General features: G+C 48.5%; 2 protein-coding genes across 2 annotated transcripts; one reads left to right on the forward strand and one right to left on the reverse strand.

The window, feature by feature from the left end:
- Nucleotides 1-4,699: 4,699 nt before the first annotated feature.
- On the forward strand, nucleotides 4,700-6,823 carry B0H65DRAFT_459086 (uncharacterized protein). The gene is made up of 4 exons (XM_062826439.1): nucleotides 4,700-5,208; nucleotides 5,311-5,608; nucleotides 5,675-5,907; nucleotides 5,967-6,823. The coding sequence occupies exons 1-4, from the start codon at nucleotides 4,964-4,966 to the stop codon at nucleotides 6,595-6,597; spliced, it is 1,407 nt and encodes a 468-aa protein (XP_062685098.1). The 5' UTR covers nucleotides 4,700-4,963; the 3' UTR covers nucleotides 6,598-6,823.
- A 991-nt stretch (nucleotides 6,824-7,814) lies between these two features.
- On the reverse strand, nucleotides 7,815-8,897 carry B0H65DRAFT_135570 (mitochondrial ribosomal protein subunit L20-domain-containing protein). The gene has a single exon (XM_062820861.1). It carries the CDS (start codon nucleotides 8,778-8,780, stop codon nucleotides 8,103-8,105), a length of 678 nt encoding a protein of 225 aa, XP_062685099.1. The 5' UTR covers nucleotides 8,781-8,897; the 3' UTR covers nucleotides 7,815-8,102.
- Nucleotides 8,898-12,361: the final 3,464 nt, after the last annotated feature.

Genomic DNA, 12,361 nt, shown 5'->3' on the forward strand with positions numbered 1-12,361 from the left:
TTGAGGTGCCTTGGACGCCCAAGACGCCCTCAATTTCTAAATCTCGAGGGCTGATATGCCTACGTGTAGATCATCGGGAAGACAAATTGGCTCTTGATGTGATGAGGCATACGATAGAGAAGCGGCGCACGCCATGAAGCAAGACTTCGGAAGCCGTGAAGGATGAGGTGAGGGGCAGAGTCTCGACTGGCTGATGTTGTCTGGAGGGGGTCTTTTTTCTTTTTCGATAAGAATCAATAGCGAAGGCTCGAATGACACCGTAACACGCATGAAGGGTCTTCAGCTCGCTGCGGTCTGGCGAGTCTGGGCACTGATCTTCTCGTTCCAGCTGGCGCCAATATCCATTACTTCTCCACGAGAAGCGTAGCGCCATGCAGTTGCGATGCAGGCAGTGTTACTTTTGGTGTTGAGAGTAACGGTGGGAGAAAACGGCGCGCCCCGTAAACTTGTACCGTTTCTGCTGACATTAGACGTCGGCCAGCCATTCTATCTCCAGCAAAATTGAATATTATCGTTCCGAACCTTGTTTACTGATGCCTCATGATAAGCTGACCGTATCAGGCCGCAAAATGGCGTTCTTGGTACCTGCGGCTGACCGTGAATGAAGAGTGACGCAGGCGCAAGATTGACCAACGCATCTGGCCACGCAGCGCTTTCTTGTGAAGACCCCCACGAGCGGCAAGCGAGGAGTGAACATCTTCATTCGAGAGATCTTGATGCGAGGAGGACGACGGTGTCAGACAGCCCCTGGGTCTTCTCATGCCTTATCGTTGCTTGGGTAAGGGGTCCAAAACCGAGAGGCGGTCTAGCCGCCTGGGCGGGTAAGCCTGACTGCCTTGTGTAGATTAAATGCATCCTGACCAATCCAACGCATTTTGATATCGGAAGGAGATGTGCGGGAATGATAGGTCGTAGTGGGCGTGATGAGGCTGATCACTGTGGTCTCAAGAGCTAGTTTCTATTTTTGAGACCAGTCTCGCGGGACGGAAGGGTAAAATCGAAGCTGTCTTATACGGCCAAGGGTCGCTCGACTGATCCATGGACCTGACGAAGATTTCCTTCAATCCCCAACCTCACACCTTGAACCAGGCAATGCTCCAAGGGACAGAGTGCCTAGAAACTGGTGGCTGATCAAGTCTCAACGCCACGCGCATGGCCCCAAAAGGCTACCGCTGGGCAGATACGTGGTCGAACACAGCACAGCATCTCGCCAACATGAGGCGCTTTGGATGCCGGCGCTAGCTCTTGACCTTGCGCTGTGTTCGCACATGAGATACGGCGATACGGCGCCACAGTGGCACACTATTGTCCGAGTCGGCACTTGGAAGTTGGACGACATATCGCACAGTCGGGCTGGGAGGTTGTGTTGTTGACCGTTTTCTCAAGAGGAAAGGGAGCTTGACGTGCCGACGCCGTAGTCATCGTCATGGCTGTTCTCCTTTCGGCTTCCGGGACTCCGGACTGATTGACCGATCGGCGTTGAGCCTCAGCACTAGTCGGTTCCGAACATCAAGGGGCAGTGTAACGCTGGCGACACCGAATGTCTTGGTCCGTGGATGGTTGTATGTTCAATGATCCGGACAGGATTCAACGTTGGGCCGCGGACTCGAGCATGTTGCGGCGCCGACTGTGTTCAGTTCAGGTGTTCTCGAAGGAAGAGGCGTTAAGAATTGCGCGTCATGCTCAAGGTTGAGCGAGGTTGTCGCAAAGGAGATAGTTGGTTCTCAAGTTCCGTGTCCGGTGTAATGTTCTGATGAAAAGAGGGGATCACCAATTGGTAACCAAAATTTGGTGCAAGAGGAAGAAAATTCAAAAGGTCACATGCTCATTTCCTTCAACTCGGCGAAGGATGGGAAGGCACGAGGGCACTTTGGTCTTCAAGATGTGTGGTAGCGAGAAAGAAAGACCTGGCTGCCCCACCTTCCAGAAGCGTAGACGAACTGATCTCTAACAATATGCCCTGCAGGACAGCCCGGTTTGTAGTGGCCTGTCTCGCCTGTTTTTAGCGGTTTCAGTGGTTACAGTGTGTAGTCATCGTGCTGTCAATGGACTACAACTGGCTAGGGATCGATCCATACTGAAATTTATCCATTATTCGTATAATTATAATTTTCCATAATTACTGCTAATTCAATGGTCCGTGCCACCGTCCGTGCACCCCAAAATATGGGGCACATACTAGGCATTGACTGGGCTTGCTAGGCTCGCTGGACACCCTTTAGTATATTGACGAGCTTCCTAGATTCCTCTTATTACTAGCTTCAACATAGTAATTCTTTACCCTTCAATACTATGCCCGCTATACAAATTGGACGAACCGAGGCTACCCTTAGGGAGTTTGCCCTCTTTAAGGAAGTAGGGCGCGCCGCCTAGGTCGCGACGTACAACTATTATAAGCGGCGGTTTGCGCTAAACGTTACCCGCCTTCGCTAATATTTCGATACTAAATACTAGTAATACTAGTATTACTATATTCGTTAATAAACTAAATACTGTAAGGATATTTACAACTACGCTACGTCCTTAACGACTGCCTAAGTAAAGAAGGTTGATTAGTACGTAGTTGAATAGATCCTCCTCGATGGCAAACTATTTAATATTTTCGAATCCTTTCCTATAAGAGTATTTCTATATATTTTTAACCCTTCGTACATCCCACCCAACGCGAATTCCATTATAAATGAATAGTTACCCCTTATTTATAATGAGATAAGGGTAGAAATTAAAGAAAGGTATATCGATAGGGCTAAGTATATTAGTATATTCTATAATGAGTTAGACGATTACGTTAGTAAATGAGTTCTTAATATTTCTTTCACAATATTAAACAACGGAAGTACTTTCTTCTAATTAAACCGTTATACGAACGCTACCAAATATATTATTATAAACTTCGCTAACTTCGTTATAAAAGTATATAATAGCATAACTAATATTATAATTAAAATTAATAATTTCGTTACCAATATATATACTACCGCCCGACGTACAATATACGTACTTACGACTAAGCGTTTTAGTTAAGTATTTCTAATACTATACGATTCTTATTCGCTTCAATTATTAATGAAAAAATTATTTACTTTACTACCTTTTCGAATATTAAATTATTAAATCTCCTTAGTAGTAAACTTCTTTCGTACTTCTAAATTATAATTGGCTCGCTTTAGAGGGTTAATAATAGTATATTGTAGTAAGCTCGCCTCTATCCTGGCAAGGTAAATTAGGGTAATTATTTTATTATTTTATTTATACTATTAATTAATTAAATTAGTATAATTATTAGATAGGGTTTATAATATAAATTTCTATAATTAGTATAATATATAAAGCCTACACTTAAAGCGTTTATACGGCAAGCCCGTATAGATAATAGCTAGTATTAAGACCCCCCCCATCTCCTTACCACCGCCGCCCCTCCTTAACCTTAATAAAGCGGTCTCCTCCCTACCATACTCCATATACTCCTAGTAGTACTATAATAAAACGAACCGGTTCGAATAGGAGCAATATTCGATATTATTAATAATGCCCAATTTTAAGATAGTTTCAAAACTCTTAAAAGGTTTATAAAACCTCTCTATAAAGTTCAATTAATATTAGAGGCAAATAGGGCTATTATTAATTATATTATATTGCGTTGGAATACTATATAGATTGTATAGGAGGCTGATCGTATCTCCTTCTATTAAAACGATCAATATAAATTCGAACGTTTCTCTATATTTTGAGGGTAAAAGTAATTAATTCTTTTTAATTGGCTAGGTTTCCTCTTATACTAAAATACTATACAAAATATAGTAGCCGCTATTCGTCCCCCTATCGCTAACCTTACTACTTCGGTCTTAGACTTTATTAGGCTATATGCTCGTACTTTATATAACGTTATAGAGGAACGGTTAATCCAGGACTTTTTATAGTAGAGGATTCGCTATAGGATATATATATTAAATTAGCGTATTTAGGACTTTAGGGGTATTAATCCTATATTTTTCTAGAGTATATTATAAGACGAAGACTCTATTATTACCTCCTTTACCATAAGGGTATTCAATACGCTAGCTAATAGTATACCGTACGAGCGAGCCTTTTCTACTATAAACTTTCTGGAGAATTTAAGGCGTAACTATCTCGCCGCTGATAAAATAAATATAGCTACGTTTATTTACAGAAACGGTAGGAAGCTTAGAAACCTCTAGTAATCTTTTATTAGCCTTTTTACTATGGATAGGGATAATTTATTATTGTAAATCGAGGAGTAGTTATATGAATATATGTAATAGGAGGATTAAAATAATAGATGGGAGAAAGAGTAAGCTAAATAGGTAAAAAGGAGGGTATATAGATTAAGGGAGATAGTTACTAAATATAGTATTTATACTTTGTTTTAGAAGGCTTAGAAATGGTAGAATAATAGTAAAATCTAGCGCTAGTATTTATCTATGGATAAATTGATTTATACAATTTGTACAAAAATTACAATTTTGTATAGCTAGTCTGATAGCTAAAAACTGAAAATTATGGGGTTTCAGTCACATGACCTGTAAAAATGGAAAAAATGAGCCATTATTTCACATAATTATGGGTAATTATGGTAATTACCGCTAGTCAGGAAATGAGGATGGATCACTACAACTGGCAGCCTGGAACACGCGTTGATTGGACGGCGGCTTGCAAGATCGGGGAGCACAAGGAAAGCGGGCCTCTTCCATTCCTTATATGATCCATCAAGACGTCAAGCTGGCATCAAAAACAACATCTCTTCCTCTTCTTGTGTAATTTGCGATGGCCGACTTGGCTTCTTCAATGTTTCGATAATTCTTGTTTTATCATTGCTTCTCCCTGATCCATCCAGTTTTGTTCTTTCCGGTCACCCTTTGCCTTTGTTTCATCCTGTCGTGTAGATCCGATTCATCGTTATCACCGATAACAATCAACACCGACGACACTCGATCCCTTGAACATGGCCGTCTTTGTAGATCTTGAAGACGAAGATGTCGATCCTGGCCAGGTTCAGCCCTTTCATCATGGCTTCAACCTGCCGGCTAGGAATTGTACCGGAACGGGGATCGTCACCGACATCGGCCGGACCAAGATGGAGGGCGAGGGCAGCTTGCACACAGAGAAACATCGCGAGGAGGCTCACGAGCCCGTTGTCAGAGAGAATCCGAACCAGAACTCCATGACACTGGCTTTGGGATGCTATCCGTAGGCGTATCCCCATGTTTGACATGTCTTCGGATTCTCCCCTCTCCTTCTCTTCACGCGAACGGGAGGGGTGAATTACTGACCGCATCTTACCATCACCAGTATCGTCATGTCTCTGGCTGCCTCCATTGACTTGAACACGCTCGATAACCTATCGCGAACCTGCCGCCAGATCAGGGCAGGCCTGTTGCAGTATCGCAAGATGCTCCTTGTTTCGACCTTGCATTGCTCCAACGAACATCTCCCTATCGATCCCGACGCGGTGCTGCGCTATCGCGCTCGTACCGTCAACTGGTTTTACATGCAAGAGATGGGAATCCCTAATAAACCCTGCAAGGTCGGTCAATGCGCCCGCGATCTGGTTGGAGGGTGTCGCCGTTGCGGTACTGTCGTCTGTCGGGTAAGAGCATCATGTCACCATGGTTCTGTGGAGGCAGAGAGCTGACCTGTCCGAATACTTGGTTAGAATTGTGCCATTAAACCTCCGGCACCGATTGTGCTCCGCGACCGACACCGCCGGCTATGCGTAACATGCGCAAAGACGCCCATAGGGAATCTCATAAAGCCACTCCTTGGCCCCGAGTTCTCCGTCGAGTCGGACGATGTGCAAAGAGCCATCTGCAAATGTGACACAGATGGAGTCTGGCTTTGCCAGCCATGCGGTAAATCAATACGGAATGATGATTACGATTACAAAAGGTAAGCTGATGTGCCTCCACCCACTTCACATTCAGTTCTGACATGTCATCTATCACCAGCATCTGGAGATGGCGTAACCAGTACACCGATGTCCTCGGCGGTCTCGGCACTGGCATCGGCGAAGGCGATCGCGGCGTTATTTGCGGCCGCGGGAGTGACTGCTGCGCTGCCCGGAAGCGGGAACAGGAGACCGACTGTGATGCCGAAGATGCTCAAGAAGCCGACGGCACCTATGAATACACTCCGTCTCCCTCTACCACCACTGTCTCGAATGGTTCCAACATTTCCATCGCCTTTTGGGGCACCGATACTGCCAGCACCACTAGTAGTAACGGAAGTGTGAACGGTAGCAACGCTTCCTCGTCATCTCAGACGGGCGGTCTTGGCTCTGCCTTGGCCGGGCCCGGCCTCGAACGCAGGACCCCTAGTCCTATGCTGAAGCCTGGCTATGAAAGGCACGAGATCGAGGGCATTGGCGGTGTGGTCAAGAAGAAGCTTGTCCGGATGGTCAAGGTCGGGGCCTGTGTCCCTGAATGGCCGGACGAGCGGGATCGAGGCGATATCCTTGGCCGGGAGATGCAGGCCAAAGTGAGGAGTTGGTGTGGCTGGTGTTGGAGGGTGATTCCCGGAAAGCTGGACTATGAATTCGCCAGACAGGAGGCTAGGAGTAAGGCGCTTGAGGAAAGATAAGAAAAGAGGGTAATAAGGGTATAGGCGTCATAATGTCTTGGATGGCAGTCGTAATCGTCGCTTGCTGAGGTTTTGCTTTTCATTAAAAGGGGCGTGATGGTTCGTAGGAGTACGTTAGAGGAAGGGAAATCGAAATTGTAGCTTTTATGGAGGTTGATAGGGTTTGGATAACGTTACTTGCTTTTAACCATATAGAGGTACAATATAGCTGAGACTGTTCACCTAGCAACACCTTGACCGTCATCATAGTAATGTAGGGGTTCAGCGGAAGCAAGCAACTCTTTTTAGTCCGATGGCTTACTTTGACTCCGCTACTCTCCCAGCTCTCTTTTCTTCTCTCTATCCAACTCTCTCTTCAATTCCTCTCTCTTCTTCTCTCTATTCAACTCTCTCTTCAATTCTCTCTTCAATTCTTTCTTCAATTCTCTCTTCAACTTTCTCTTCAACTTTCTCTTCAACTTTCTCTTCGTCTCTCTCTTCGTCTCTCTTTTCGTCTCTGTCTTGGTGTCTCTCTTCACCTATCTCTTCACCTCTCTTTAACCTAGTTCAACAATAGAAGGCCGAGGCCATGAACTCTTGGTGAATACCTAGTTAGATGTGGTTGATGTCTTACACAGAAGCACAGAAGTGTTGTGAATGCACGCGCGAGTGGTATTTGAACACTGAAAGACATGAGAATGACATGGACATATGTACAGAAGTGTTGCTGCCTGTTTAAGTAAGGCATACCACTCACCAACCAACCCCCCCTTTCCTTCGCGCAACTGCGACGGGGCAGCCGTAGCCGTATCCCTCTTCCGATCCATTTTCCGTTTCCCCGGCCCCACCCATAGGTACCTATTCCTGATCGTACAAGGCGTTGCAAATAGTCGTGACCAAAATGCGTCTCTGTCTGTCTGTCTCCCCTTTTATGCGCTGTGCTGTGACTAGTAATACAAAGTGGGTATGGCAACAATCTCCTTCCTGGCTCCTCTCATGGCATCGCTGGCGGGCTTAGTTAGGGAGCTGATCAAAGGAACTGGCTGGCTGGCTGGCCGGTCGGTCGGTCGGTCGGTCGTCGACTGGACTGGGGGGTTGAGTTGCTGGTTGGTTGGTATGTCTACCACCCGCCCTTTGCGCGCATATCGACAACCCGCTCACTCACTCACTCGCCCTCCGCGCATAACGATGGGCTGAGATGAGATGAGCTGAGCTAGGCAATCCCCCTGCCACTTTGGCGCTGTCCTCAGAAATGGCAAGATGAGCAGGCTTTCCCCCAACCCGCCCGCCAGCTAGACCAAAAGAACGGGTGACCAAAAAGTAGTATATATGCCGCGCGCGCAGGAAGCAAAGCAACCAATAAGCCGAACCAGACCAGAAGACCAGACCAGACCACTTCCCTTTCTCCTTTCTCTCTCTCATCCGCACCCTCCTCCCCCACCGCTCTAAACAATACTCTTCTTCCTCCTCCCCCATCTCCTTCAACGCTTTCCCCAACAATCCCAGTACCAGCAGCCCATCTGCATCTATATCTCGCCACGATGCAGCATCTCCTTTCTCCTCCTGGCATCCAGCTTGGCAGCCGCTCTCCGGGGGCCCCAGCTCTCGGCGATCCTGGCGCGCGCGAGCTTGTGCTGCTCCTGGTGCTCGCGAGGGGCCTGGGTGCACATCATGATGAACACCTTTGTGCAGTTGTACTTGTTGCTGAGGTAGGTGACGCTGTACTTCTTGGGGTCCTTGGCGCGCAGCTGGCGGATCTCCTCGACCTGCTCGGCCGTGACGTTGTACGACTTTGTGGGGTTGTAGAGGACGGGCGGTAGCTGCTCGCCGTGCTCAGCAGCGTTGGCATCGGTAGCCTCCTCTACTGGCGTAGGGGCTTGCGGCTTGAAAAGCTTGTATATGTTTGCGCGGCGGCGCGGGTCGGAGCGCGGGAGGAACTTGAAGGGCGTGTGGTAGACCGAGGCCTCGGACGAAGGAGGGTTGAAGATGATGCGGTCGCCTTCGACGGGTACGTTGAGGAAGGACTCGTGCGGAGGGATGTTGAGCATGCGTTTTGTCCGGTTCGCGGTCGACTGGTAGCGGACGGAAATGCCGGCGGCGACGGCGGGGTGGGCAGCAGCGGCCTTTTGGGTGGTGGAGGAGGAGAGCGCAACGCGGCGGCAGCAGGTGGCCGCGGGCCGGAACAGGGAAAGAGAAGCCTCCATTTTTTGCTGGTTGTCTCTGTTGCTTTGTTTATACACTCGGACCGTCGTCGTGTTGGCTTCAGTGAAGAAGTTGTACAGACGGGGACGACGGGATTGGTCGGAGAGCCGAGGTGGGTGGAATTGTCAAAGGAGGGGACGAGGTTTCGGGTTGCAGGCCGGATTGCGGAAAAAAAAGAGGCGACAGATTAACAAGTTCAACAAGAAGATTATGAGGTCTCTCTGTTATTTTCAGGATCAAGTTTCCGTCGCAAGCTGCAATGGGGGGATCTGGTCGTCCAATTGTTCACCCGTCCACCTCGATCGGCCTCGTTCACGTTCAGCGTCTGTGTCTCTCGACGAGCTCCGCGCGCTCGCCATCCCACATTGGACATGAACTTTTTCTCGGGAACCGCTTATCAAAGTCACGTGCTGCGTGCACGGTCCAGGTAGGCCGTGGCCGAAAGCAAACAACGCTTGGGCCATCCGACGGGAGCCCCGGTTTGTCTGCTCCACTTCTCCGCTCCAATCCCCGATTTTCGGCGGACCTTGACGGCCGGCTATAGTGGGTCTATTCGGTTCATCCCATGTGGTTTGATGACCAGCCCCGGCCCGTAAAATCGGGCCGTTCATACAATCCTTTGGTTCACTTCAGCCCGGCGACCTTCCACGTGTCTCGGATACTACTCGTTAGTCGTTACTCTGTCCAGACTTTCCATGAGTGGTCGGAGACTACGGGTACCGCATGAACAGGAGAGAAGCGTGTGAAACAATAATTATACTGCTGTACACAAGACACGATCACGCTGTTGTTCGGTCGGCCCATTTGGTCTTCGTCGGAGCGTATCGGACACCTTTGAGGCAAATTGGAAACGTGTGACGGTGATGCAGGGGGTTTGAGGTGAGCTAACGAAGCTCTTCACATTTTCGTCACCCGAGTTCGCAAAGACGGTCCAAAAATATCAGCAACATCAGCACCGAGGTGTGAAGCTGAAATACGTATTGCTTCCCTTTGAAGAGCCACTCACCTGACTCACCGTGACTCCGTGAGAAAGAAAAGAGCCTGGAAACCACAAGCGAGTTCGGTTCCTTTGGCAACCCCGCATTTGCTTCCCCAGATTCCTCGCCAGGCTGTGTCGTGGTCCTGGAAGCAACCACAGATCCAACGGTCTGTATACCTTGAGCAACCGATGCTGGAATTGTCGGGTCCGAGTCTAGAATTCTGAATGCCGGAAGCTCAGAGAGGTCTCGGGATGATGGATGCATGGCATGGCATTGTACACAAGCGACAGGTGAAAAGTTGTTAAAAGTTTCATTGTCGGACGCCGTGTGACGTAGATAGCGTTCCCCACCTGATTCTCACTCAATTTCAGGGTCGAAATGCCAGGCACATCCAACACCCCACGGCATCAGGTGCCCTTCTTGTGATCGACAAGTGGGCTGAGCCGATGTCCTAATTCAGCAAGACGACGCCGGAACTTGGTCCGACAGCTTTTGAGTGAGGCGAGACCCTATTTCAAAAGTTGTAACTTGGAGGGGCTTTGATGGGGTCAATGTGATGACCACCATGGTGACGGGATGGAAGCTGATAGAAGTGTTGTTGATACCGTTGACGCTGCAAGAGGCGCAAATCCCATCACTGCGACCGACTGCGACCATGTGCCTGGACAGTCAGTCCGTCTCGGTAGAGTATCAGGTCGCGGCAACAAAAGGGAAATATTTTGATTGCATTGGCTTTATGCGACACGGTGGTTTTCTGGTTGGCCCAATCAAGCACTATCCGGATCCTTTCGACATCAGGTACGACTCCGTATCACCAGACTCATATCACCTCCCGCATCCGGCCGACACTCTCTTGTCCAAAAATCCCCTCCCTTGGTCCAATGCTTCCCAGGGCTGAGTTTGAGGTCTGCCACAACTGCGGCCAAAAGGGGTTAACGACGCCTTCCAATCACTTTGGTCTTATTGCCGCAAGGAGAAAAGCCTTGGTATATAGCACACCTCTGGTATCATGAGATACACATGTTGTAGAGTCAATGGCTCAACAACCGTCAAGTGCCTTCTCTTGTCGGCCTGTTCCTTGTTCTTCTTATGAGTCTACGTTGCGGAATTTCCGGAGCTTGGCGGCTAGTGAGCATGAAAGCTAGACCTGGAAATAGCCAGAAGGTTAGAAACAAGGCCTTTGGCGTGTCATCAACTGTGATTCAGACCAACCTAGACAGTACTTGATATCGTGATGGTGATACCTCTAAGGACTATTCCATGTTTTGTCATTGGTGATCTTTCGACCGAAACACAGCTTTACACTATTTGCATGGTTCTCAAGCTGCCACGGCAGTCCAGCTTACGGTAACTTACAAGAGTTAGAGTGGGAGTGGGTCGGTTGGACCGTCGTCATCCGTCCGTTGATCTTGATTTATTTAGTTATCACGGCTCGTTAAAGACATGTTGGGCTCGACAAACGGGTCGAAGACAAACAGGGAGAAACCCCTTTTTTCTTTCGTTCCGTTCCAAGCTCTTTCCACAATCTGCCTATACTCCCGGACTCCGGTACAACACGTCCACATCTGCAAACACTTTCAACAATCCTCGACGCGTAAAGAGCAGAAAAGGTCAAGAGCTCTAACAAACACTAACTCCCAAAGCGGAATCTGCGGCTTGGTCAAGATCGCATTTGCGCCCGAAACATTTCAGACTGCAGGAGCGGGCAGATCCAGGGTACACCCAGCACTTTGTCGGCAACGGCCCCATCACAGCCCGCCAAGGATGACCTGAAGCATCCACTATCCAGGTCCAGAGAAGAAGAGGACCTGCTTCGACTTCTGCATCGGGGCATCACATCACACACTGCCAGGTGCACGCACACCAACACAAACATCACCCTTCGGTCGCTCCCTCTTCCTCCTCTTCGTCCTCATCCCGCGATCCTTCTCTCCCACCAAACCTGGGCGTGCGCAAACCTTGTCTTCCTTCCTTACCATTACACCAAAGGTCACCTGGGAAAGGTTTTTTTTTTCTCTCTTCTGCTCTCTTCACACCTCTCGTCATCATCGCAGAGACTCAATCTAAATTAACAACCAAAAAGTGTCAAGGTTGGACAACTTGGTAAGGGCGCATCTTTCCTCACTCTTCCCCGTCCACGTCACAGTCGCAATCGCAGTCGCAATCGCAGTCGCAGTCATGGTAAGATGGGAGTCATGGATTGCGGTAACCATCCATCCTGGGCCAAGATGGAAAAGCTTGTGCCCTGTTCGCTGTTGTCGCGACAACAAAAGCCATTTCCACCCCCACTGTCGCCGCCAGCCGAAATTGGGGGAATTTCAAAACCAGCTCCATCTTAGATCACCAACGTGTCTGCTCCGCGCTCTGATTCCTTGTGTTCCCAAAATAGCTCGCGCTGACCAGATCCCAGTGTTGATTCTAGACTCCCCACCCATACCGACCTTGAGAAGCTTTGGCTGAAGCTTGAAACTTGATCTTCTTTGTCCTCCATCTTCGTCCCAAACACCAAACACCATCCGCGCTCGGCACTTCAAATACGACTTTTTGCGCATCTGCCTATCCCCCAGAGTCCAAGATAACCGAGCACGAATCAGTACTATCAC

This window comes from Neurospora tetraspora (genome assembly GCF_033439725.1).
Source record: "Neurospora tetraspora strain CBS 560.94 chromosome Unknown B0H65scaffold_2, whole genome shotgun sequence".
Taxonomy (NCBI): Eukaryota; Fungi; Ascomycota; class Sordariomycetes; order Sordariales; family Sordariaceae; genus Neurospora; species Neurospora tetraspora.